We start from the raw sequence: 24,603 nt of genomic DNA, 5'->3' as shown, positions 1-24,603 counted from the left end.
GACCTCAATACATATTAATGATTTGTTCAACATTTAATCCGATTTCATATAAACATAATATAAAAGTCTGACAGTGCATATTTTATGAACATGAAATCTGCTGCCACGCGACTCGAAGGTGCTTTTGATGTCTGACTACCTTTCATGAAGATGGGTAGACAGGGCTGAGCTGAACCTTTTTCCATTTCCATTCAATTCTCGCAAATAATTGACGCGACATGTGACTGTAGCAGTGAGGAGTGGACAGTGGAGTCTTGTGGCTAATGGATCTCACGTTCAACACTACCCACATTCAAATATAACTTTCAGTGCCGGTTGCACAAAAGTGCAAAAAGTTAAAGTTCGACCTTGATTAATTCAACGAGAGCCAATCAGAGAAGCCGTCTTATCAAAAAGGCATTTTCTGATTGGTTCTCGTAAAATTAAACACGGTTAAAATGTAACCGGCTTTTGTGCGACCGTTCCTCAGTGTTCTCATTCATCATCTATCTAATTTTATTTAAATCACCACCAATAACAACCAAACAGCAATTCTTATTAGAATCAATAGGGAAGTACTTCCTGCATTTAATTCAATGGAAATAAAATAGACGGCTGATCCTTGAACATTTTTTATAATAAGATTGATAAAATACTAACAATGGAAAGTTTTTATATGTTGAACCTTTCAATACAAACAATGGAACGTTTTCAAACGCTTCAGATGAAAGATGGGGGTTAGGAAATAACAAATAGGTACCTTCCAAATATTTAAATATCATATTATGAAGTTTAAAAATGTAAATGTCATTAAAATTATTCTGATTCATAAAAAAACTGGGTATAATTGAAAATAATAAACAATTGAAATGTTTTTCGAAGATACAAAAATCAATCTACGATAATTTAAAACAGGTTTGAATAAATAATATAAAATAGTGATTATAACTATTATTGCATGATAAAATTGTTATATATTGTTTCAATGATTGCTAGTTCCATATTAATTCAAAAATTCCCCGTAAAAACAACTGCCTCATTGGACTTTGGTATTGAATTTTTTTGCCATGAACTGGTACAGTTTCGAAGACTGAGTTTTCATAAGTGAGTGAGGTTCGCCTTGCTCTGCAACCTGTCAAAGTTACAAAAATATTACAAAATGCAAAAAACCATGAAATGAACACAAAATAGGTAGAAATAATTACTGTAACTTCCATATGATCCCAAATACTGATAACAGGATTATGTCATAAATACTATTGCAAATTGTCAAAACTCATAAATACCATAATACATAATTTATTATTTAAAGTGTACAATACATAATAATATGGTTTGAGATATCAATGTTCAACATACTTCTCCTGTCGTTAGTGGCAACCCTTCGAGTAATATTGACGAGAAAAAATAAAACGAAAGAACAATTACCTATTAAAGACGACTGAATTAATTAATTTAGAAGGAGTTGAGTAATTTACTGAAATTAATAATATGACTTTTTCAATTCTCTATTGGTTTTTGTTAATAATTTAACGAAATTTATTCCATTTAACGAAACTTATTGTCATGCATTTTCAATATATAGCCTATCCTTATTCAGTTTTAAAAAATGGTTAATATAACTTTATTGCAACATTTAACCAATGTTCAAGATTGTACGAGTAGTTATTATCATGAGTGCTCAACTTTCATTCAACTTTGAAAACAACGGTGAAACAGTTTACATTTGAACGTACCGTATATCGAATGTTCTATCAACGTTGAAAAGTGTGATACTTTACTATAGTCTTTTAAACGTTTAATCAACATAGAAAATTATAATTATATTTAAAATTATAATTACATTTATAATTATAATTACTAAAATCGGCTTTTCAACGTTTTATCAAGTTTTTTAAGGTTGAAAATAACGTTGATTCGGCGCACATTTTCCCATTTTTTCAACATTTTAAATTTAAACATTTTTATAACGTTAAGGTATCATGTGTACCGCATTAAAAGTTTTTCAACTTGCTTCTGCTACATGAGTTATAATAATGCTAGATACCGTACCTTCCCTTTTTCGATGAACAATACTTTGTTGCATAATTTCAGGGCTTGTGGTTGATTTATAAATAGAAGAATTGTGCAGGTTGGAAACTCTCTGCAAACAGTCTCAATCACTTCAAGAGACTTGCTTAATTTAACGGCATCTCCTCCTGCCCACGATTCTTGAGCTTCTTGAACTATTAAGATCTACGAAACAAATAATAAAATAATGACTTTTATTCAAATAAGTTACATCAATATGAAAAAATGTAGTAATGACTATCAGACAGGAAGGAAATTGTCGTTATTTACTTGAAAAAACTAAACAAATTAAATTATTGGTATAATATCACAACCAATGGTTTAACTATAAGTTTTCTCAAACCGGAAAAGCGCTTGCAATGCTTTCCACCGCTTTTCCAGCATTGCGTTTCGCTCGTCTGTGCGATCGGTTGAGTGCTCAAATAGCAGGCATGTAGTAGGAGTAGGGGTTGCGCTGCGCCAAAGGCCAGAGTATAACTTTCAGTACTCAATCTTTCTTCAAAATTAAATAAGTGGAATTCTGATTCCAGAATTGAAAAACCGATCTCTTTCTCACCTGGAAAACAATTAGCTATTAACAATGAAGCCAATTTCATCTTATCTTTCTCTTCTAATAGCATCAATCGAACATTATTTTTTGTTTTTACTATGGGGACGAGAGATAAAGAATGCTCGTGTTCATTCACTTGTGTAAAAATCAAGTAAAATCTGGACCGTGGAATCATGTACTGTGCTTACATATTGAAAAGGGGGGGGATGGTTTGGTGATCTTATTTTCAATTTTTTATCAGTATTGGTGGAAAATTCTTACGTGAAGGTGCCTATATTCTACAGTAATGAATACTAATAAATATGCAAACTATGTTTGAATATTCATTCAAATGAGGTGAATTAATTTCATTTGCTAATTCAAAATGTTTCAAATTTACTGCTATTCACGTTCATTTCCCTGAAGAAAGCCTACCTTTGGCTTGTGAAGAAAGGAGCTTGCAATCAGGATAAGCTGCTTTTCGGGAATAGAAAGGCAGTTTGTTTGTATTTCTGCATCTAGATTAGTTGAGTTTCCATTTATCAACTTATCACTCAAACCAACTCTTTCCAGTGCATTGATTAAATGGGTGTCTTCAAATTCTTTGAACGGATCTAGATTAGCTCTGAAAGTAAAGCATTTGATAAATATTTTCATCAAGATTTTACTCTCTACTTTTTAATGAACTCTAAACCATTGAATGAATTCTTTTTTCAAGAACAAATCGTAGAGACTAATGCAACCTTATCAACGAATAATTAGGCAGAACAGTAGGCTACGGTCTCTTGGTTTTCAGAAAACTGTCTGGAACGTTGTCAAATTCTTTATCAAATAAGCTATAACAAAATCTTTTTGTAGCAATTTGCTAAAATCAGAATTACTTGCTGGAATAAATTTGGAAAATATACATAGTTTATTTTATTTTGGAAAATGTGACTTATTACGAGAAGCTGACGTTTTTTGAATGAGCAGTACGTTACCGTAGCCAAAAAGATTAACTTGCAAGATAGAATTATTTTTATGACACGCTCACAAATATAATTTTATAGGTAACATTTTAAAAATAAAATTTGAATTACTCATTTTTTCTAAAATTTAAATCTGTTTCAATTTATTTAATTTCATTATGAGAAAATATTTTTGTCTTTTATTTTTTGATTCACGTTCATGAATTGGTATGGAATAGTCTTTTTTGTGTAGCACTAAAAATAATTCTATCTCGCATAATTTGATAGTGAAATGCTCATTTGGTCATTTATACTGTTCATCCAGTAGTCATCCTACATAATTACAGTACTATGTTCACGGTATGCTATACCTCAAACTGCCAGAAAGGATAATTGGATCTTGATGAATGATCTTTATTCTCTTTTGAATCACATGGTTGTCTACTTTTGATATATCAACTCCATCAATTTTTATACATCCCTCTGTAAGCTCAGTTAGCCTGTACAATGCAAGAACAAGTGCAGTTTTTCCTGAATCTCTTGAGCCGACTACCCCTAAAAAAAATAATTAAACGTTAAGTTTTGAAAAACGTATCGTAGGCGAACTGAAATCTAATTAATTCATTATGTATGTGCAAATAAGCACTATATTTCCTGAAATAAGAATACAGTTTTAATTTTTTATTAATACACTTGCTTGGAACCGACAACTTTTCATCCTAATCCAAATTTTATCAATAATTTCTTATAATATTCAAATTACAATCTAGCACCAAATCGGCTAATAAGCGAAATTCAGATTGCACCGCTTTCTATATTACTAAAATTTAATTAGAATAATGAGCTCTGAGAAATTCAAGAGTTATTATTAATTTTTAGTTTCATGAAGGCAGTGTTGATAACATCTACAAACATATAGTTTGACAATCATAAATTCTTCTTGCTTTGATACTTATCATCACATAAGAATGGTGGATAAGGTACGAACCTACTACGCTTGCAAATCTATGGAATTATGAATAAATGAATAATTATTGACAAAGAATCCTTTGAGTTTTATTTTTTCAATCATCTATAAAGAACAGCACTAAAAACAAAAAAAGTGTACGTCCAGTGCCAAAATACCTGTCATCAAATTTTTGGTTGGGATCAAGTTAGTATGTTATTTTGAGCACAAAATCACAAAAATTAAACGGCGGTCACCATTGTTTTTAAAATAAACCAAGTTCAAAGTAGCACAATTTCACTTGCATTCTTCAACCTATAGGTAGCAGCCATAATTAGCTAAGGTTAGGAAAGCTTTAGGTTAGGAAAGCTTAGGTTAGGAAAAGCTTTGGGTTAGGAAAACTTAGATTAGGAATCATAATTAATTTTGATGATTTCGATAATCAAAATGGCTGCTACTACTTATAGGTTAAATGCATGTAAAATTGTGCTACTCTGAACTTAGTTTATTTTAAAAACAATAGTGACCGCGGTTTAATTTTTGTGATTTTGTGCTCAAAATAACATACTAAATCGATCCCAATCAAAAATTTGATGACAGGTATTTTGGCACTGGACGTACACTTACACCAAAAATTATTTCACCTTGCAGCTTGCAAGATCTCAAACCTCAAGTTTTTAAATGCCACACCTCTTTTATGACACAACTATTATTATTTTATGATTCTCACCAATTTTCTCGAACCGGTCAATTTCAAATGTTAGATTCCTTACAATTTTTGGTAATCCTCTGTATTGGAGACTGACATTTCTGAATGACACTATATGTCCTTTACATGTAGATTCACAACTTCTCTTGTTTGATTTATTATTAGCTTCAGATTTACACTTTAGATTGCTCTGCAATATAAATTTTTAAATTGAAATTTAATTAAAACAAATGTAGAACTTTTTTTTATTAGTAAATTATTTGCAAACTACATTAGCATGTTATGAAAACGTCAAAATAATATTGACTAATCTCAAGTCATGTTTTTACCGACATATCCAAACTTACTGTTTGTCTGATAGGTGATATAGATGGCAAACATGCTGCAGATTTCATTTCCTTGCTCCTTGAATTACTTGCAGACATTCCAAATTTAAAACCTTTATTTTAAATCAGTTTTTCAAAAGTTGTAGACGAAAGTTATTCAATCAATGATTTCTTTTTAACCCAGCGAAAATGTAAAAACAGCTGATAAAATGTATGTTAGGTACTAATTTTTTTATTATGCCAGGCAATGAATGCTCAAAAAAGAGTTTGGAGGGAAAAGTTGGGAAGACAATTTTTGACCCCGCAGTTCTGTTTAGGGTATTTAGGAGGTAAACATATCAAAAGTCCCCATCCCTACCCACTGTGCTAAGTGGGTGGGGGTGGTTTAAAGGTACCATTTTTTGGTTTCTCGCATAAAACTCAAAACCTATGTATCCTAAGGACTTGACTCTCATATAGCAAATTAAAGCTTACATAATTTTCCACAATATTCATTCAACAACTTTTTTTATATCTCGACTAGATTTTGAGATATCCGCTCATGAAGGTGTGACATATTTGGAAAAACACGTTTGCCACCATTTTTTAAATATTTTTGCTCTTATAACTTTTTGAAAATTGACGGGAAAAATCCATGCTGATTATAAGCTTATAAGGCATTAAATTCTCTTCAATTTGATGTATAATTTCAAGCTTTTACGAATTTCCCTACATCTTTTGTAGCAGCTTTAGTGTGAAATCTCCATTTTTGCAACAATAGACCAATTGACAAAGGAATTTGGAGGGAATCTTTTAAACAACATTTTTTTTTACTTTGCAGCTTTGTTGAGACTAGTTAAGAGGATAACATATCAAAAGTCCCCATTCCTAACTCATGTGCTAAGGGAATGAGGGTGGTTTAAAAGTTGCATTTAGCAGCGATTTGCTTCCACGCTCATATCTAGAGAAAAATGCGTTCAACCGACTTAAATAACTATTCAAAAAAAGCTTGATAAATTCTCTACACTTTTTGTGATATTCCCAACAGTTCCTAAGATATTCGCTCTTGAAGGTGTGTAATTGTAAAATAACAGGTTTTTATCCATTGTTTTGCTCTTTCAGGGCTTATAACTCTCCAACAATGCATAATAAAAAATTATGCTTATCGTAGGTTTGTCGAGCATTGAACTAGTCTCAACAAAGCTGCAAAGTCAAAAAATTTGTTTAAAAGATTCCCTCCGAATTCCTTTGTCAATAATTGGTCAATTGTTGCAAAAATGGAGATACAACACTAAAGCTGCTACAAAAGGTGTAGGGAAATTCGTAAAAGCTTGAAATTATACATCAAATTGAAGAGAATTTAATGCCTTATAAGCTTATAATCAGCATGGATTTTTCCCGTCAATTTTTAAAAAGTTATAAGAGCAAAAATATAAAAAAAATTGTGGCAAACGTGATTTTTCCAAATATGTCACACCTTCAAGAGCGGATATCTCGAAATCTAGTCGAGATATAAAAAAAGTTGTTGAATGAATATTGTGGAAAATTATGTAAGCTTTAATTTGTTATATGACAGTCAAGTCCTTAGGATACATAGTTTTTGAGTTTTATGCGAGAAACCAAAAAATGGTACCTTTAAACCACCCCCACCCCCTTAGCACAGTGGGTAGGGGTGGGGACTTTTGATATGTTTACCTCCTAACTACCCTAAACAGAACTGCGGGGTCAAAAATTGTCTTCCCAACTTTTCCCTCTATAACCTTTCCTTGACTGGACTATATGCTGTAGAAGAAGCATATGATAATATATTAGAGGCAGGCTGGGCCCAAGGTAGATAGATAAAATAGATAGGGTTGAGCTATAGCATAGCCTACTTTAGACAGATTACTATATTATCTAAAGTAAGCCATGGTTGAGCCAATACCTACTATTACTTAGTATTATTTAGTAGTAGCTGTTGGTTGAGCCCTCCAATAATTTTGTTAAAAGATGTTAGTTATTATCATATTATGATCTTGGAATTGATAAGAAAACTGCACATGAGTTTGTGAGGCATTTCTAATAATTTACTCTCCAACTAAGAGTATAACCAGGCTGAAGTGACTCAAAATACTGTATAACTATAGAAACATTACAGCTTTACAGGTAATTCAGTTCCCATTTGCTTGATGTTCAAGTGGCTTTTGGGCTTTCTATAGCGCAGTTCATCATGTCCTCATACAAGCCAAAATGTTACCTCATACCTCCAAACCTCAATATAGTTGCGGACCTTACCCTTAGGTCAGCCTTCCTCGACCCGCGGGCCGCACTAAAGCTGCGATCACACAGCAATTTATAATGTGCTCATATGAACCCATGTCTACTTGAACAAATTGCACCAGCATCGCGCAATCTCAGAACAGAGACGGGACATAGAACCAAGAGATGTTTAGATGTTTCTCCACTGCAGTCGATTGACAAGGAAATCATGAAATTATTGGTTTCACCCATGTAGTGTTCTGTGGTGAAAAAACGTTGTGAGTAAAGTGTGATCATAGCATAACCTCATTATAATGAATGTTAGAATGCATGCTCTTGAAAGTATTCCGAAATTGGGTTTTTGAGCTCACTTTTTCTATGAGGTTGAAAAGCCGCGACCCGGGCCTGCAGGAAGGCTTTCCTCGTGACTAGAGGAAAAGTAAATAAAACGGAATGTTTTCCGGTGCTAGCCCTGAGGATGTACAACGCTTTGCCATGTGGAGTGATGTCCTGGACGACAGAGCTTTAGAACAAGAGTTAAGGATGGCTGATCAATGGAGACAACATTCTACTTTGTGGGAGAATATTTTGAGCCTGAGCCTGACAGAGACACTATCTGAGCTACAAGCAACAGATCTGATGCTTGATACCGGCTTTGGCCAAAATCGGGAAGATTCGTGTCAGCGAGAAATTTTTGTGTGTAAAAATGATCATTATATTAATTTTTAAAATTAATCTATTATAATGGTTTGAAAGATGAAATATCTGTTGTAAAACATTATAAACAACTGGTGATAGAAATAACAAGATAATCGGATAATAAGTTATCATTTATTCTAGAATAAATTTACAAAAACAATGTTGGAAAGGAGTGATCAGTCATTTTACATGAACATGTCGTCGTAGCCGGGTGGAGGCATGTGGTCTGGATCTGGCTGAGGAGCGTTGGGTCCCCTCCTTCCATCCGGGTTTGATGGCCCAAATGGCTCGAAACGCGCCCCAGGTGGAACTGCGCCTCTGCAACACACTCATATATATAATCACTACTAATCAACACTCACTTACTTTAAATATTGGATAAAATCTCGCTGACAATTGGCACAAGCAGAGAATGTGTTTTGGTATACGTATAAAACCTAAAATGTTTGAAAATCACGAATCAATCAAAAGCTTTCAGCAGTATATTTTTATACCAACCACAATTTCGTGGTTAAGTGGTAGATTTGACATTACTGTCCAAACTTCGCCACGTCATCATATAATAAAGTCATTCTATTCTATTATTCTTTTGAAGAAAAAGGAAATAGAATCTCTCGAAAATAGAGTTCGCACAAGTGTACTTGAGTGTGACTGTCTCATATACTCTAGATCTTGAGAACTATAATGTCTCATAGGCAGTATTAAAGCTAATATTACACAACTTCTCTACCCAGTCAAATTCTAATATCTCTAGTACGTTTCTATAATTTGTTAATTTCAATATAATTATATAGCAGAATTTCAAGTTATTTTTCATGTTTATCAAATAGTTAGTTATTCTCTAATAAGTTGTATAATACTGTTGAAACTACCATGTCCGGTTCCACGATCTCGGTCAAGGCATTTGAACATGGACAAACTGGGCACGCTTTACTGAAGTGCACTGGAGTTATCGATAGTAACTGTTGCCATAGAAATCATAATATATTAGTGCACTCGTAAATGTCCCCTTTGACCATATTTGAAAATGTTCAAATATTTTTACCGAGCTTGGTGAAATCGGGCACCAGAATTGTTAAGACTTGAGATATTGTAGTTTGACTGAGAAGAGAATTTAATTAGCATTCATACTGTCTATGAGACTCTTAGTTCTCAACATCTAGAACTTCTTCTACAACATCAGTCTTCGAAACACTTCTCACATCTCTGAACAAGAATAAAATATTAGTTCCATATTAGTTTGAAATTTGTTATTTACATAAGTTGAATTACATTATGTTATATTAGAATGTGTAGCATATTTGGACAATGAATGTCGGTTGTGAATGGTTTGTAATTGCGAAGTTAACACTTAAAACTTCAGATTTCACACTCAGTAATAAAACTGGTATAACAATTGAAGGAAAACATAAATGAGATGATACTTCTTACTGAAGAGAATTGAATGCAATACAACCATATGATCAGAGTTTATTTTTTCGATGAATTGTTTGTGAGTTATAATAATGATCTAAAAGAGCAGAAAATTGTGTTCCAAACATTTCCTTCTATAACTTTTCGTTGACTGGACTGCCAGTAGAAAAAGCAACATGATGCATTTTATTATAAATGTATAACCCTGGGAGTTGTTAGTAATTATTATTTGTGGTCAATATTGAAATGACAGTATCAATAAAGTTTGGCTAATACGACATGACAAAACCCTCAAGCCAGTTACACAAATTTTGTAAAATTAGGTGAAAATGTTTCAATTATTAGTGATTTGAGTGTGATATTTTTGTTTTCTGTCCAGTTTCTCAACCTTCAAAATTCTTAGTTTCTGTTGTTTTTGAGTGAAAAAGGACTAAATTTCAGAAAAGTGGAATCATAACCTCATTTCGGACTTTTAAAATAATATTATCTAAATTTGGGAGAGAAATAGTACAAGGAGTATCCTTAGTTTTTCTCTCCCATTCAGTGCTTTATTGTAACAATTATAATAATGAATAAAGAAATAAATAAATTCGATTTTTGAACGATCGATTTTCTGTCGTCCTTATGAAATCTACCAGATTAAACGGAACTTGGAAAACATATGAACACATCATCTGTTTGCCAAGTTGTGTTTAATCTAATAGAATTTATAAGGACGCCAAAAATCGATGTGTGTGTAACCAGACTCGTAGTGACACTGACTCATTACATGATGATGCAACGAGATGAAACTGCACTTGCAAAACTACAGAATGCTACGCTATGGCTATGAGCTGGCTCCTAGAAAAGCATGTGGCATTTGACCTGTTTTGACACAGCTGGGAAAATCAAGAAAAACCTGAATCTTTGAACAAAACTCAACTGACTGCACATGCGTAGATGCCTTCCACTGGTTTGAAAGCATAAATAATATTGTGTTCATCAGAAGACAATTGACACACAGTATTTGAAAATTGGATTTAAATCAATTTAATAATATTAATAATAAGATGATTCAATTTAATTATTCTATCTTATAATAATAATTTATTTTATAATGATATATTATTCTCTTCTTCTTTATGTGCCGTCTCCTTTAAGAAGGTTGGCTATCAACATGGCAATTTTGATTTTTGAGGCAACCGCCCTGAAAAGATCAATGGAACTACTGTTGTACCACTGTCTCAAGTTATTTAACCAGGAGATCCATCTTCTTCCTATACTTCTTTTGCCTTGTATCTTTCCTTGTATGATGTTTTGCAAAAGTGTATATCTCTCTCCTCTCATTACATGACCCAGGTATTGCAGTTTCCTGATTTTGATGGTGATCATGATTTCTCTGTCCTTTCCCATTCTTCTTAATACTTCCTTGTTGGTTGTTCTGCTAGTCCAGCTTATTCTGAGAATTCTTCTATAAGCCCATATCTCAAATGCTTCTAGCCGGTCGGTGTCGTTCTTTTTAAGAGTCCAGGCTTCCATTCCATATAATAGAACTGGAAATACGTAGCCTTTAAGCATTCTTAATTTGAGATGCAGGCTAAGATCAGTACTACTCAGTACGCTCCTCATTTTATTAAAAGTAGCTCTAGCCTGTCCAATTCTTGATTTTATTTCTTCGGAGTAGTCATTGTTATCAGTGACAATTGTTCCCAAGTATTTATATTTGCAGACCTTCTCCACTAGCTCGCCTCCAATCCATAGTGTTTCTGGTTGTTGTCGGTGTTTCGTTATTGTCATAAATTTGGTCTTTTTGGTGTTCAGTGTTAGCCCTCTCTCCTCGCTGGTCTTTACTACTTGATCCAGTAGACCTTGTAGTTCTTCTAAGGTTTCCGCTATTAGTATCGTATCGTCTGCGTATCTTATGTTATTAATGATCTTCCCATTTACCTTCACTCCTGTTGTATTTTGACCTTCCAGTGCTTCTTGTATTATGTCTTCTGAGTACAGATTGAACAGTAAGGGTGAGAGCACACATCCTTGCCTTACTCCACGTTTTATATCTATCTCCTCGGAAAGTTCATTATCAACTAAAACTTTGGTGGTCTGATTAAAATAGAGGTATGTTATTATTCTGATATCGTTCTTGTCCATGTTCTTATCCTTCATCAGCTTTATGAGATGGTTATGGCGAACTTTGTCGAAGGCTTCATTGTTATAATCAAGAAAGGCCACATATACTGGTTGGTTGACGTCCATGAGTCTTTGAGTCAAAACGTTAAATGCAAACAGCGCCTCTCTTGTACCCAATGCGTTTCTGAAGCCAAATTGGGTTTCACTGAGATCTTGCTCAATTTTTCTGAATATTCTCCGGTGAATGATCCTCAGGAATATCTTAAGGGTATGACTCATCAGACTAATCGTCCGGTGGTCTTTGCATTCCTTAGCATTTGCTTTTTTTGGCAGTGTGATGAAGGTTGATTTGAGCCACTCTCTAGGGATAATTCCAGTGTTATACACAGTGTTGTACAGGTCCACCAACACCCCAATCTGATCTTCTCCAATTAACTTTATAATCTCTGTTGGCATTTCGTCAGGCCCTGGAGCTTTATTGCCCTTAGCTGTCCTAATTGCATGCATGACTTCCTCTTTTGTTATATTTGGACCTTGTTCCATATCTGTGTCCTCCTCTATCATTTCCTGCTGTCTCTCATCTTCAAACAACTCCTGAATGTACTCTCTCCACCTGTCCAGTTTTCCCTTTGTGTCTGGAATTATTTTGCCGTTTTTGTCGAGCAGAATGTTGCTTCTGTTTGACCTTTTAATACCAGCCATTTCTTTAATTTTTTTATGAAGGTTAAAGTCATCACGTATTGCATGGAGATCTTCTATTTCCATGCATTTTTCTTCGTACCATCTTTCTTTGGTCTGTCTTATTTTCCTTCTTATTTCCTTCTGTATGGTCTTTTATGCGTTGTCATCTCTGTTCTTATATGATCTTCTGAGTTGAGTTTCAGCAGTCGAACAGAACAGACGTTGTTTTTGTTGCTCCGTTATCAATGAGATAAATTTCGGTCGATCGGAAAGTTTTGGTTGAAACAAGTGAATTACGAGTTTTACGAGTATTTTTACAAGTTTCACAAGTGATTTACGAGTGTTTATTTCCAGTAAAATTAATCGCGATGGATAAATTTGTTTCAACGCAACCGAGAGGTGAGAAACGTGAGCGCGAATCGCCGGATTCGGACGCGCAAATTGCAAAAAAAGGGTGCGATTCACGAAACGACGAATTAGTGTCAATTATCGAGTCTACAATTAAAAAACTGTTCGATGAGAAATTTAGTGTGTTAGCAACCAAGGACGATATTTTAGGGCTAAAATCACTAATTACGGGACTTGAAAAGGAAAATAATCAGCTCAAACAAGAAGTTCAACGTTTGAAGGAAGTGAATAGTCAAATCAATAGTCGACTGGACAGTTATGAAGACCGCTCTCGACGTAATAATTTGATATTTAGGGGTCTCAAATTTAATAGTGATACAGACTGTCGCGTTGAAGTAATGAACTTTTGTTCAAATGTGTTGAAATGTGACAGGCAAATACGAGTGAATAGAACTCATACTCTTGGCCCGAAAAAGGACAATGCGCCAATAATCGCTCATATTCCATCAGATCAGGATTTGGAAAATATTTTCAAACATGTGAATAAGCTGAAAGGTACCAGGTTTAGTGTACAAAAGGACTTTTCGTTTGCAACCAGAAAGAAAAGAAGCAAGCTTCTCGCGTTGAGAAAGGAACTGCTAAAGTATAACAATGAACTGAAGTGCGTCTTGAGAGGTGATCAGCTGTGGGTGGAAGGACGTTCATTCTGGTGGTCGTTGGAAGAAGGACTCCGTCGCGGAAAAGAGGATGGTACCGAGGAGCTGAGCGAACTAGTGAAGAGCGATTTCAAGCCAATCATTAAGCAGATTTACGAAGCTGGTATAGAAAAGGTGTAGCGGGAGGCCCGCCGTCAGCGTTCGAGCGAAGACGTGCCATGTGGAAGGGAGAGCCGCACTAACACACAGGTGATGGAAATTTTATATTATAATATCTGTGGACTTAAATCAAAAATTAATGAATTAGGTTTTTTGAACTTTTTGAGTAAATTTGATGTGATTTTTCTATCTGAGACTTTTATTGAAGATAAAGATGTTAGTGATTATGAAAATGTTTTCCATAACTTTGAAGTAAGGTGGCAAGGCGCAGTCAGGCAATCTCAGTTTGGTAGAGCCAGTGGGGGAATGCTAATGGGAATTAATAGATTGTCATTGTATCATGAGGGACTTTCTTTTAGAACAATTAATAATATCTCAGTTGTAAATATTAATTTTCAGATTCAGAGAGAAATTAACCTGTTACCGCTGTACTTGAACTGTAATAATTGGAATAATGAATTTGTAAAATTGATGAATTTTATGTACTCTAATGTAGTGTCTAATTTTATATTGATAGGCGATATGAATGTACGTATTGGAGAGGAGCAGGTTATAAATGATGAAAGTTTACTTACGGATGATAATACAAGGTTTTCATATAAGAGAGTTTCGAAGGATAAGGAGCTTAACAATAGGGGGCGAAGGTTTCTAGAGCTCTGTGATGATTACAATTTGATTATACTGAATGGGAGAACGCCAAGTGATGGGATGGGTGAATTAACATTTATTGGAGGTATGGGAGTTGCAGTAAATGATTTAGCTGCGGTTACAGGGAATGTATTAAGTTTTGTAAATGATTTTAGAGTAATGAAAGAACCCTACTCAGATCATATGCCACTCGGTTTACAGCTCAGAGGTGTAACATTAGACAACGAGAATAACAACTGTACGACTATACCGAAGAAACTGATATGGGGGAAAAATGACGAAAAGTATTATAAAGCTAGATTAACGGTTAGTCTGAGAGAATCAATGACTGGCAATGATAATGATAATAATCAGATGGCGATAAGAGAAGTTTGTAATTGTATAGAAAAGGCAGCTAGCTCATCATTCGTCCACGGTCAAGGTCATGCTAACTTTAAACAACGTTGGTTCGATAATGAATGTAAAAGAGCACGAGATAAGATGTTTGGACTTTTAAATTTATTCAGGAAATCTAATACCGCTACAGTGAAGAATTTGTATATTGAAGAGAGAAACATTTACAGGAAATTATGCAAAACCAAACGAGAAACATATCATGCGAATATTTATGAAGAGTTAAACAATGCCAATGATACGAAAAGATTCTGGAAAGCGATAAGATCCTTTAAAAAACCAGCTAGGCGAATGACTAATAGTATAGGCTCGGATGATTGGGTGAAACATTTTAAAAATTTATTGAATCCACCAATTAATGCTGAGCCCGTGCTGTACGCAGAGCCGTTGATTCTCGATGATATCCTGGACCGTGAGTTTGAGCTGGAAGAGTTGAAAGTTGTCTTGCGAAAAGCGAAAAATAATAAAGCAGCGGGTCAAGATGGAATACCCTATGAATTTTTTAAGAATGGTACTGATGAACTGTTGAGGAGAATAACAAAAATTTTTAATAACATCTTCAGAACGGCAAACATTCCTGATTCATTTCAAAGATCGATAGTCTTCCCTCTACATAAAAAAGGAGATGTGAATCAAGCTATAAATTTTAGAGGGATAGCTTTCATAGACGCCATAGCTAAACTTTTCGCAGGAAACTTATTGATGAGGCTAGAGAAGTGGGTACACACGAATAAAATATTGAACGAATATCAGGCCGGCTTCAGAAAGGGATACTCCACAGTAGACAACATATTCAATCTACTATCGATAGCCAACTTGAAAATTAGTCGAAAGCGAGGTAAACTCTTCTGTTTCTACGTCGACTTTTCAGCCGCGTTCGACACGGTAGACAGGCGAGCACTTTTCTACAAGCTCTCATGCATGGGGATATCATCGAAGCTCATAAATGCTATTAGAAATATTTATTGCGGAAATAATGGAACCTTTGCACGAGTATGGAGTAAGAATGGGCTTACGGAAGAGTTCAGTGCAGGAGTAGGCTTAAAACAGGGCTGTCAAATGAGCCCGCTTCTATTCTCTCTTTTTTTGAATGATTTGGAGGGAGAATTGGGAGGAGGAGCACGAATAGGTAATATTCGAATAAAACTGCTCATGTACGCGGACGATATCGTGTTACTTGCTGAATCGGAAAGAGAACTCCAAGATATGATTTCCAGTTTAGAAGTTTACTGCAAGCGGTGGAATCTGAGAGTGAACTTGAATAAGTCAAAAGTTATGGTTTTTAAAAAAGGTGGAAGAGAAGGAAGACAGGAAAAGTGGTATTTCGAGGGAAATAGGATAGAGAAGGTGAATGAATATAGGTACTTGGGAGTATTAATCACACCGTCGCTTATTATGACCCCACATCTTGAAGAAAAACTTAGTAGTGCTAAAGCAGGTCTAAATGCTGGCTGGGAGCAGTTGATAAACAATAAGAGGGTTCCATTATCAGCCAAATGGATTTTATATAGGACTGTGTCAAGGGCAATAATGGTATACGGTGCTCAGGTGTGGGGATACAGAAGGTATGAGCAGGTGGAGAAATTATGGCGTTTTTTCATTAAGAGAATGTTTAATCTGCCCTACAATACACCGAGTTATATTTTATTTTTGGAAACTGGAGAGCCGCCACTCTTTGATTACACACTCCGATTGCACTTTAACTATATAAATAAGGTCATGACAATGCAAGATTGGCGCTTGCCAAAATTACTGGCAATGGAAGTTGTTGAAAGTAAAGTATTTTGGTACAAGAGCTGGCTTGATATGGCGCAAGGACTGAGTGCTGATGTTGATCTGAGTCTGAACAATTTGCTCAACTGGAAAGATGAACTTAATAAGCTTTGGAAGTTGAGTAAGTTAAAAAATATGGAAGAGTTCAGAAGTGCAGCAAACACAGCCAGATTCCACACAATTTATAAAAAGCTCGTAAGTGTGAATTTGCTAGATAACGGTTATCTGAAGGAGGAATATACACTGCCAGACATCAGTTGGATAATGAAAGTGAGAGGGGAAATGCTCTACCTGAATGACAGACCATGGACCGAAGGAAGAAGTGGAATATGCTCACTGTGTAACTCGGGCGAAAGAGAAGATACGTTTCATTTTGTAGCAAGGTGTCTAGTCTTAGGAGAGTGGAGACGAGAGTGGCTGGGTAGTTCAACTCTATCTGAGAATGAGTATTTAGAAGTTGTTAATGGAGGAAATTGGAAAGGGCTAGTCGAGTTTTGTAAAAGAGCTTGGAAGTATCGATGGTTCTTGATAGAGAATTTTAACTATTGAAATTGAAATAAAATAAAATATATTGTTTTGAAGATTGTTAGTATTTGGTATATGATAAAAATTCGCGCGTATTTTGTAGCTGTAATCTGTAGCTGTAATCTGTAGCTGTAATTAATGTGTGTAATAATGTTCAGCGTTCATCGTTTCAGTCAATACTTTGGTTCTAGTCTTATATATCTGTGGATCTTGACAAAATTATAAAATGAAAGCTCATCCTCGATAATGTTTGCTTCACATTGTACAACTCACCTAAACGTTTATTTACAAAATTATGGTTAAGAGAAAACGGTTCAAATTTTGATCCTATTAAAATGAAAAAAAAATTATTTACTCATGTATAATGACCTATTATGTATTCATGTATTTTGTCCATAATGTTCATCCAAAATCGGACAATAACTGCGACTGTAACTGCGGTACAAACAAACAGACGAAAGCCGATCGAGTCGAAACTAAGACCTCAGCTTCGCTTCGGTCAATTAACTTGATAAATATAAACAATGATTGGTTGAAAAAGATAAATAGAAAATAGCTTACCTTGGCAGACCACCTGGAACTCCAGCTCCGGGCATACCCGGTATGCGAGGTCGACGCCCCGCACCCCCACCAAGGGGGTCGAATATCATTCCTCCGCCACCGCCAAATGGGTTCAAGTCCGATCTTCCATAGTCGAATGGATCGATTGGAGGTGCAAATCTACACAGCAAATAATAGGAATTTGAATTTAATTAATGGAATTGCAATGAATACTATAATTAAGAATTTTTAGAACAATTATGCCCCAATGAAAAATAACTAGACATTCCTATTTCTGAGATTAATTCCACTTTATAACATAAACACTTGAAGATCCGACTTCGCTAAATATTATCTATGAGTTTAGAAATCGCTTCCCGGTATTCGGAATCCACCTTAGGATGTGATCACATCGAATGCGTATATGTGAAAGTGCACACTTGGTTATGCATGACCAAGCGTGCAGATGAGAAACAAAATCTGGAAAGAGCAATAGGAGCAATCACACTGAAAGTGTGCACTTGCTAGTTGCGTTCAGTATGAGCAGCACATGCAAGTTACAACGTGTTTCAATGGCACTTTCCAGATTTTGTTTCTTGGCTCATGCATGATTCGAGGTGCACTTGCACATATACGCATTCAATGTGATCACACCCTTGAGAGATTCACTTATCTCTCATCATAGTCTGTCTCATTACCCACGCACACGCTTGAAGCTCATGAGGGCATCAAAAATGAATCAACAAAGAAAAAATAAATTTTACTATCTTTTCACACTACCCATCAACCGTTCACAACTGTTTCCTCAAATAAACATGACATTTGAGAGCACTTATTTTCTCTACCTTTAAGAAGCTACCACGATCGAGTACTCTTCTGATCTGTGTGCTTGCTTGCTGATACTCTGTGCTCCTGATTAATGTTGAACTATCTCTTTGCTCCTTGACCCCTTTATATCACACAATTTATACACTTTTCCTCAAGTTTCTATGGATTGAAGGCTTTTCCAAGACATGGGTAACCATAGTTGGGAGAGCTTTCGATTCACTACCCTTATTAACACCACAATTTATTTTTGGTTTTTAGTGGATATGTGATAATATAGTGCTACAATACAGTTGTTTATGTAATGTTATTGTGATATTTTATGTAATGTTCGATGTACTTTAGTGTTAGTTATGATATTAATGTTTATGTAATGACTGAGTGTGTAATAATAAATTGAATTTTACAAGGTGTGCGAGTGCCAAGAGTGTACATTAGGTTTACTTTTTGTTGAATTTACTAGAGATTACCTTTCAGGACCAAAGCTGTGAGTTGGCATGGGTTGTGGAACACGACTAAACGGAGGAGGCGACGAGGTGGTTGCTCGGGATGACTGCCATGGAGGATCTGTTTGGCTCTGTACCGACTTCTCAGACTCCATCAGTTCGCTTTCAATCTTTGTCACCACATTACGGATGTCCGGAATTAGCGCGCTCAAACTATCCCCTCTCAACTCGACCACAGTCGACGATATGTTGAATGCCACACTTCTCACTTTGTTGTCATCACGACTCTACACATTTCAATCATTACTCAATTAATACAGAGAATTAAACATTCTGTAGGAGCAGACATTACAAATATGAAGTTGGGAATACTTTACAAATGATCAAACAATAACGATACATGAATTGTATAGTGCACAGTGATATGGGTACTATAAATACCTGGATGAATTATCACGTTATATTGACCCTTATAGAATACTGAGAAATCAACTTCTGACGAAGCTTTATTCAAGGTTGGGAATTTTAACAAAATTCTTCGTTGACATGTATTGTGTCGCTAACCCTTCCAGTTTCATTTGAAATACGTAATGAAATGTTTACAAATCAACTCCCCCCCTTCCATCACATGAAGTGGAATAGATTTGATGGAGAATAAAGATATGGATATTCAAAAAACGCTTTTGAAAATCGTCAACCTCATGCGAGATATTTCGATACTTTCCAATGATTTCTGATCATAAATTTACAAATTTTTGACACATTTATCTACAATACACTCAATGCTATACCTGAATAGAAAATTATGAGTATGGCCAAGTGTATGAAAAAACAGTATGGTTTTACTTCTCTCGTCTTACCCGTCACTCCACAACATATTGATGAATATCCGCGAAAAAATGTTACATTTTTATCCTACTAATAATAAGATTATACTGTGTAAGAATAAAACTAAAACATTAATGCTGAAGAGTCTGTGAATCTATTCAATTTTCAAGAGTCCTGCCGCGACTAAGCAAACATCTTTCGGCGTCCAGCGATTGGGAATCGATACTCCAACACATTCCTACACACAAAATTAGCACGTACTCACTCACTAATCTGTTCTTACAATTTTAAATCTTCTCCGGTAAAAACTTCTAGACTTGCCCATGTAGATTACATTATTTCTCAAATAATTTACAAATATTCAAACATAATTTGCACAAATTAATAAACAATAACTTTTATAATAGAAGTTATTATTTATCATAGAATTATATTGTTATAGTTTTATTTTTACCCACCAAAAATAATATAAGTTTTAGTAGAGAAAAATCACACCTAATTTTTCATTGTACAGGAGAAACAGCAATAATTGAATATAACAATATTACATTCCAAGAATTTACGAGTAAAATATTGGTAGAATCACTTACCAGTAGGCTCACTATTATTTCACCATCCACATGTAAAGTATTCAATACATAAACTTTCCCATTTTTTATGTACCTGATACTATATTCTGGACCCTCGTTCCATTTCTCAGGCAAATTTTCAGATTCTCTTCCATCAGGTTGTGACTGGAAAAAATAATCAAACTTAGTAGGGTATAAGATAGCGTGAGGTAGCCTATCAATTCATTGTATTCAATCTCATTAGTTATCGTGTATTAATTTGGAAGAAATTTATAATTTGTCATTGAATAATATTTAACTAACAAACATTTTCTGACAAAGAACAAGTAAAATATAAATGTTTCTATTCCACATTCTAGCAGATAAAAACTACAGAACTAATTCTGGAATAATAGGTTAGCTAGGTAGACGATTCCCTGGCCACACTTGGCCCAGCCTGCAATTTAACCAGTGGCCAATGAAGGCCAGCGGTAGCCAGGGTTGGCAAGCCACCTATCCACACATTGGCGCTGGCTGACGTTGGGACAATATGTAGATGCGGCATAAGGTATTAGGCAACTCATAGTGGCTAGTGTAAAAGCACTTCTCATAGTTCATTATCCAGCGCCGATGACTAGAGATGAGCAAAACTACGCACTTAAAATTATGAATAATATAGTGTATTTAGAGTTGGGTTTGGCCGACAGGTGATGATCCCGAATTCAGCACCAATTGATAATCACAGCTTCCCAATACAGGCTATAAAATTCTTTAAGAGTCTTCTCAAGGAGATACAAGGCAAACCAAACTCTAGGTTCTACACTATTGTGAAGAATAACCACGTTGGAAGGCCACTCTATTCGCTGGGGTGAGTTGAGGGAGGAGCCTCTTTTTTACGGATCTAGCACCTCCACAACATGAATATCCATGCAGTTTTCCTAAATGTATGTGACAGAAGTTTTTTTACACTGCCTATTTGGAGATCCCAGTCCTTGGCAACGACTTCAAGTACGTCAATTGCATTTTGCAGATGAATGTTTTTAGAGTTGATTCCGTCGTGATCTAGAATACATTTAGAGTGGCATCGTAGAGAAATGATAGCATAAGAAGATACGTAAATTCAAATCCTATATCCTAATGGTATAGGTAGATCATGTTTCGAATTTCAAGTCGATTACTGTCAACTTCTGTATATTATTATTGTTTTGTCCAAGAGAGTACCGTATGAACAACACAGTATGAGAGCTTCGCGAAAAATAACTACTGGGATTATCGGCTAGAGTTGACAGTGAAATTTGTATAATAAACGCCCCATTCTATGAGATAACTTCTTATGCTATTTTTTCTCTATGGTATCATCATACTATTACTAAGAATTATTCTGGGAAGGATGGAGAACAAATAGAGGGACAACTGTATGATGACCAGTTTGGCTTCAGAGAGGGAGTAGGAACTAGAGAAGACAAGGTTGCTCCTTATCCCCACATTTATTCAATGTATATGTTCAGATGACAATTAACAGGGTGAGAGTGGAAGTGAAAGTAGGTATGAATATCCATGGCGAAAAAATAGACATGCTGAGATTTGCAGATAACATAGCAATTATGGCAGAAAATAATGAGGTCTGGAAAGAATATTGTGCATAAAAAATGAAATTCTGAAAAAATACAGCATTAGAATAAACGCACTCAAAACAAAAATACTAGGTAGTATGTGGCAGAAACAGAGATAATGACGGAAATAAGGCTGAGAAACGAAGTCATAAAAGAAGTAAAGGTGTTCAGCTATCTCGGTAGCAAGATCACTGATGATGGAAGAAGTAGTAGAGACATAGCTAGCAGGATTTATCAAGAAAATAATGCTTTCAATAATAGAAAGAGGGTAGCCATTGACTATAAGAACTTTAAGTCTAGAGGTAAAAAACGGTTGCTCAAAACGTATGTATGGAACATTATAACTTATGGAAGTGAGCTTGGACGATGGGTGTGAAAGAAGAGAGGATAGTTTATGTTTTTGAGACATGGTGCTATAGAAGAGAATGCTGAGGTTCAGTTGACGAGAGAAGGAGAACCTAACAAATCAAGAGGTGTTTTAAAGATTGAGAGAGAAAGGTTGCCTATTTAAAGAAATAAAAGAGAGAAGAACTAGTTGGCCAAATTCTTCGACATGAGGAACTAACAAAAATAATAATTGAGGGAATGCGCTAGGAAGACCAAAACTTGCCAACAATACAAACCAAAAAAAGAAGCATCAAACATCTAATTATATTATTAACAAGTAGAATAAAAATTTGTTACTGGCAAAGTTTAATAAATTATCCATTAATTTGAGTTTTTTAAGAAAAGGTTTATATCGCAATAAATCATTAAAAGAGTCCATACTTACACTGTTACCAAGTCCAATGCATTTGAAGCCTGAATTGATTAAAATAGTGTGAACAACAGATACAAGAATGTCCTCTTTTCGGGAAAGTGATTTTTCAATCAATCTATAAATTAGTTCCCAATGTAGAAGATGATATTCAGATGACATTTTTTTCAATAACTCGCTTTATTTTTCAAACAAAATACCATGCTATTAGAAAACTATTTTAAAAGACATAAGACATTGGATGCATACACATACAAAACAAATCAAAACTCAAAATCATGCTATTTACAAATACAAACCAGATTTCAAGGTTATAAAAACAGCTGGCTTACTTCAAACAGCTGTTCACTTTACTACAATAAATCAAATTGAAAATCACATAAAGTGATAATCAAAATTCTGATTATAATTTGAAATAATTTATAATGAGATTCACAGAATATGCCATATTTTTTTTCAATAATCACTTTCAAAGTTTGATAACGGACTATTTCTGGGCGCAACATGTTTGAGGCCAACACGTTTTGGAAAAGAATTCTACGCTTTTCTCGTTGACAATATATGAATATTATTGAAATTAAACTGTTGGCATTATAAGCATTGATGTTATTGTATAAGGAATGCTGACACCAGAGAGTAAATCCCACTGCATTTATATTAATACTCACCAATAAATCCAACAAAATATATCGGAATTCATCTTTTTCAGAAAGCTTATAACCGTCTACACTATTTTTGAAGAATTTTAAGTTTTTATAATTATTATTCCTCTTACATAGGATGCACTCAAAAGCAGCCTTATTATTTTCTTATCACAGATTATTTTGTTCCGTATTGGAATAGTATTAAAATATTCAAAAGATCATTTTCCAAGCCAAAAGGTATTCAAAAATTAGTTTTTGATAAAATATTCATATTTTCCATTGTAAAGGCAGTGCATTGTTATGACGTTGAGCAGTGTGGCAGCGATCGATAGAGTTGTGGTAGAACTGGGATTGCAGAACTAGTTTGAGAGAGAAAGAATGTGCTGTGCGAGTGAGTGAGCAAAGAGCAGTGAAAATGGCGTATGTCGTGTGTTTTCTGTCATGTCGTGTGGCGTTTGACATTACGAAAGTGTGATGAAATGGGTTGAATGATGTGTAAAATTTGCAACTTAATTAGGTTTTATTAAATATTCGTGTTGGATCTTCTAACTACTTATAAATTGTGCTAAAATGGCTTGCGACAAAATAAAAGTGGCTGTCCGCGTTCGTCCATTCAGCAGGAGAGGTGAGAAGTTGTTTTTAAAATTTCCAGGAAATGTTAATTTTTTTCTGTGATATTAAATTTTAGTTTTTAAATTATTTCCTGAATATATGTCCTATTTTATCAATATTATTTTAGCTTGATTTATTTTAACATTTCAACTGAATTGCTCTAATTTATTTATGTATTTTTATAATTTATAAATGTTTGAAGTATTACTATAGAGACAAGGTTGATAATGATAAAGTGAAATATTTGTAAGCTTAAGTTGTAAACATCAGATTTTCAAGTGTTGAGCTATAAATGATTTTTTAAATCTATTCGGCCTTCATAGATAATAAGAGTAGATAACGTGTGACACTTATTTGACGCACCTGTTCAAAATAATTGATCAATTAAACACAAGCTAATTTAGTAATTCATGATTATTAAGTTGTATAATGATTATTGTAGCTTCTCACCCTTTTTATATAGATTGCTTTTACAATAATAATAAAAATTAATTTATATAAAAAAATCTATAGTGAGGTCACGTTATAGCCTAATGGCAGAGGATAAAATAGAAAAACGTTGCCGACCCTCTGTCTTGTCAATGCCTTTTATAGACGGTAGCTGATATAGGTTTATTAATGTAATATTAACGGTTCATTCTCGTTTAAAATAATCAATTATAT

At 34.6% G+C, this 24,603-nt stretch overlaps 3 protein-coding genes across 7 annotated transcripts in view; 1 reads left to right on the top strand and 2 right to left on the bottom strand.

The window, feature by feature from the left end:
• Positions 1-595: 595 nt before the first annotated feature.
• LOC111043308 (ABC transporter C family member 12) lies at positions 596-5,706 on the bottom strand. 2 transcript variants are annotated; one of them, XM_022328220.2, is made up of 6 exons: positions 5,528-5,706; positions 5,202-5,370; positions 3,897-4,080; positions 3,014-3,203; positions 2,032-2,214; positions 596-1,111 (listed from the first exon to the last, which is right to left on the bottom strand). In XM_022328220.2, exons 1-6 carry the CDS (start codon positions 5,603-5,605, stop codon positions 1,016-1,018), a joined length of 900 nt encoding a protein of 299 aa, XP_022183912.2. In that variant the 5' UTR covers positions 5,606-5,706; the 3' UTR covers positions 596-1,015. The 2 variants fall into 2 exon arrangements, with proteins under 2 accessions (XP_022183912.2, XP_022183913.2); XM_022328221.2 differs by lacking the exon at positions 5,202-5,370 and having other exon boundaries at positions 805-1,111; positions 5,528-5,699.
• A 2,828-nt stretch (positions 5,707-8,534) lies between these two features.
• On the bottom strand, positions 8,535-22,980 carry LOC111043297 (proteasome inhibitor PI31 subunit). Its single transcript, XM_022328206.2, has 5 exons — positions 22,700-22,980; positions 20,357-20,500; positions 18,963-19,225; positions 17,689-17,847; positions 8,535-8,740 (listed from the first exon to the last, which is right to left on the bottom strand). Exons 1-5 carry the CDS (start codon positions 22,844-22,846, stop codon positions 8,608-8,610), a joined length of 846 nt encoding a protein of 281 aa, XP_022183898.2. The 5' UTR covers positions 22,847-22,980; the 3' UTR covers positions 8,535-8,607.
• A 710-nt stretch (positions 22,981-23,690) lies between these two features.
• The window catches only part of LOC111043298 (kinesin-like protein KIF13B), a 95,015-nt gene continuing 94,102 nt past the window's right edge, over positions 23,691-24,603 (top strand). For all 4 annotated transcript variants that reach the window (XM_039443420.1, XM_039443417.1, XM_039443409.1 and 1 more), the window contains exon 1: positions 23,691-23,953. In XM_039443420.1, the coding sequence (XP_039299354.1) occupies positions 23,899-23,953 (55 nt within the window). In that variant the 5' untranslated portion in view covers positions 23,691-23,898. The remainder of the gene's footprint in view (positions 23,954-24,603) is intronic.

Source organism: Nilaparvata lugens, chromosome 1 (assembly GCF_014356525.2).
Source record: "Nilaparvata lugens isolate BPH chromosome 1, ASM1435652v1, whole genome shotgun sequence".
Taxonomy (NCBI): domain Eukaryota; kingdom Metazoa; phylum Arthropoda; class Insecta; order Hemiptera; family Delphacidae; genus Nilaparvata; species Nilaparvata lugens.
Note: the sequence above shows the minus strand (reverse complement) of the source record. Positions and strands in the feature narration are given on the sequence as shown.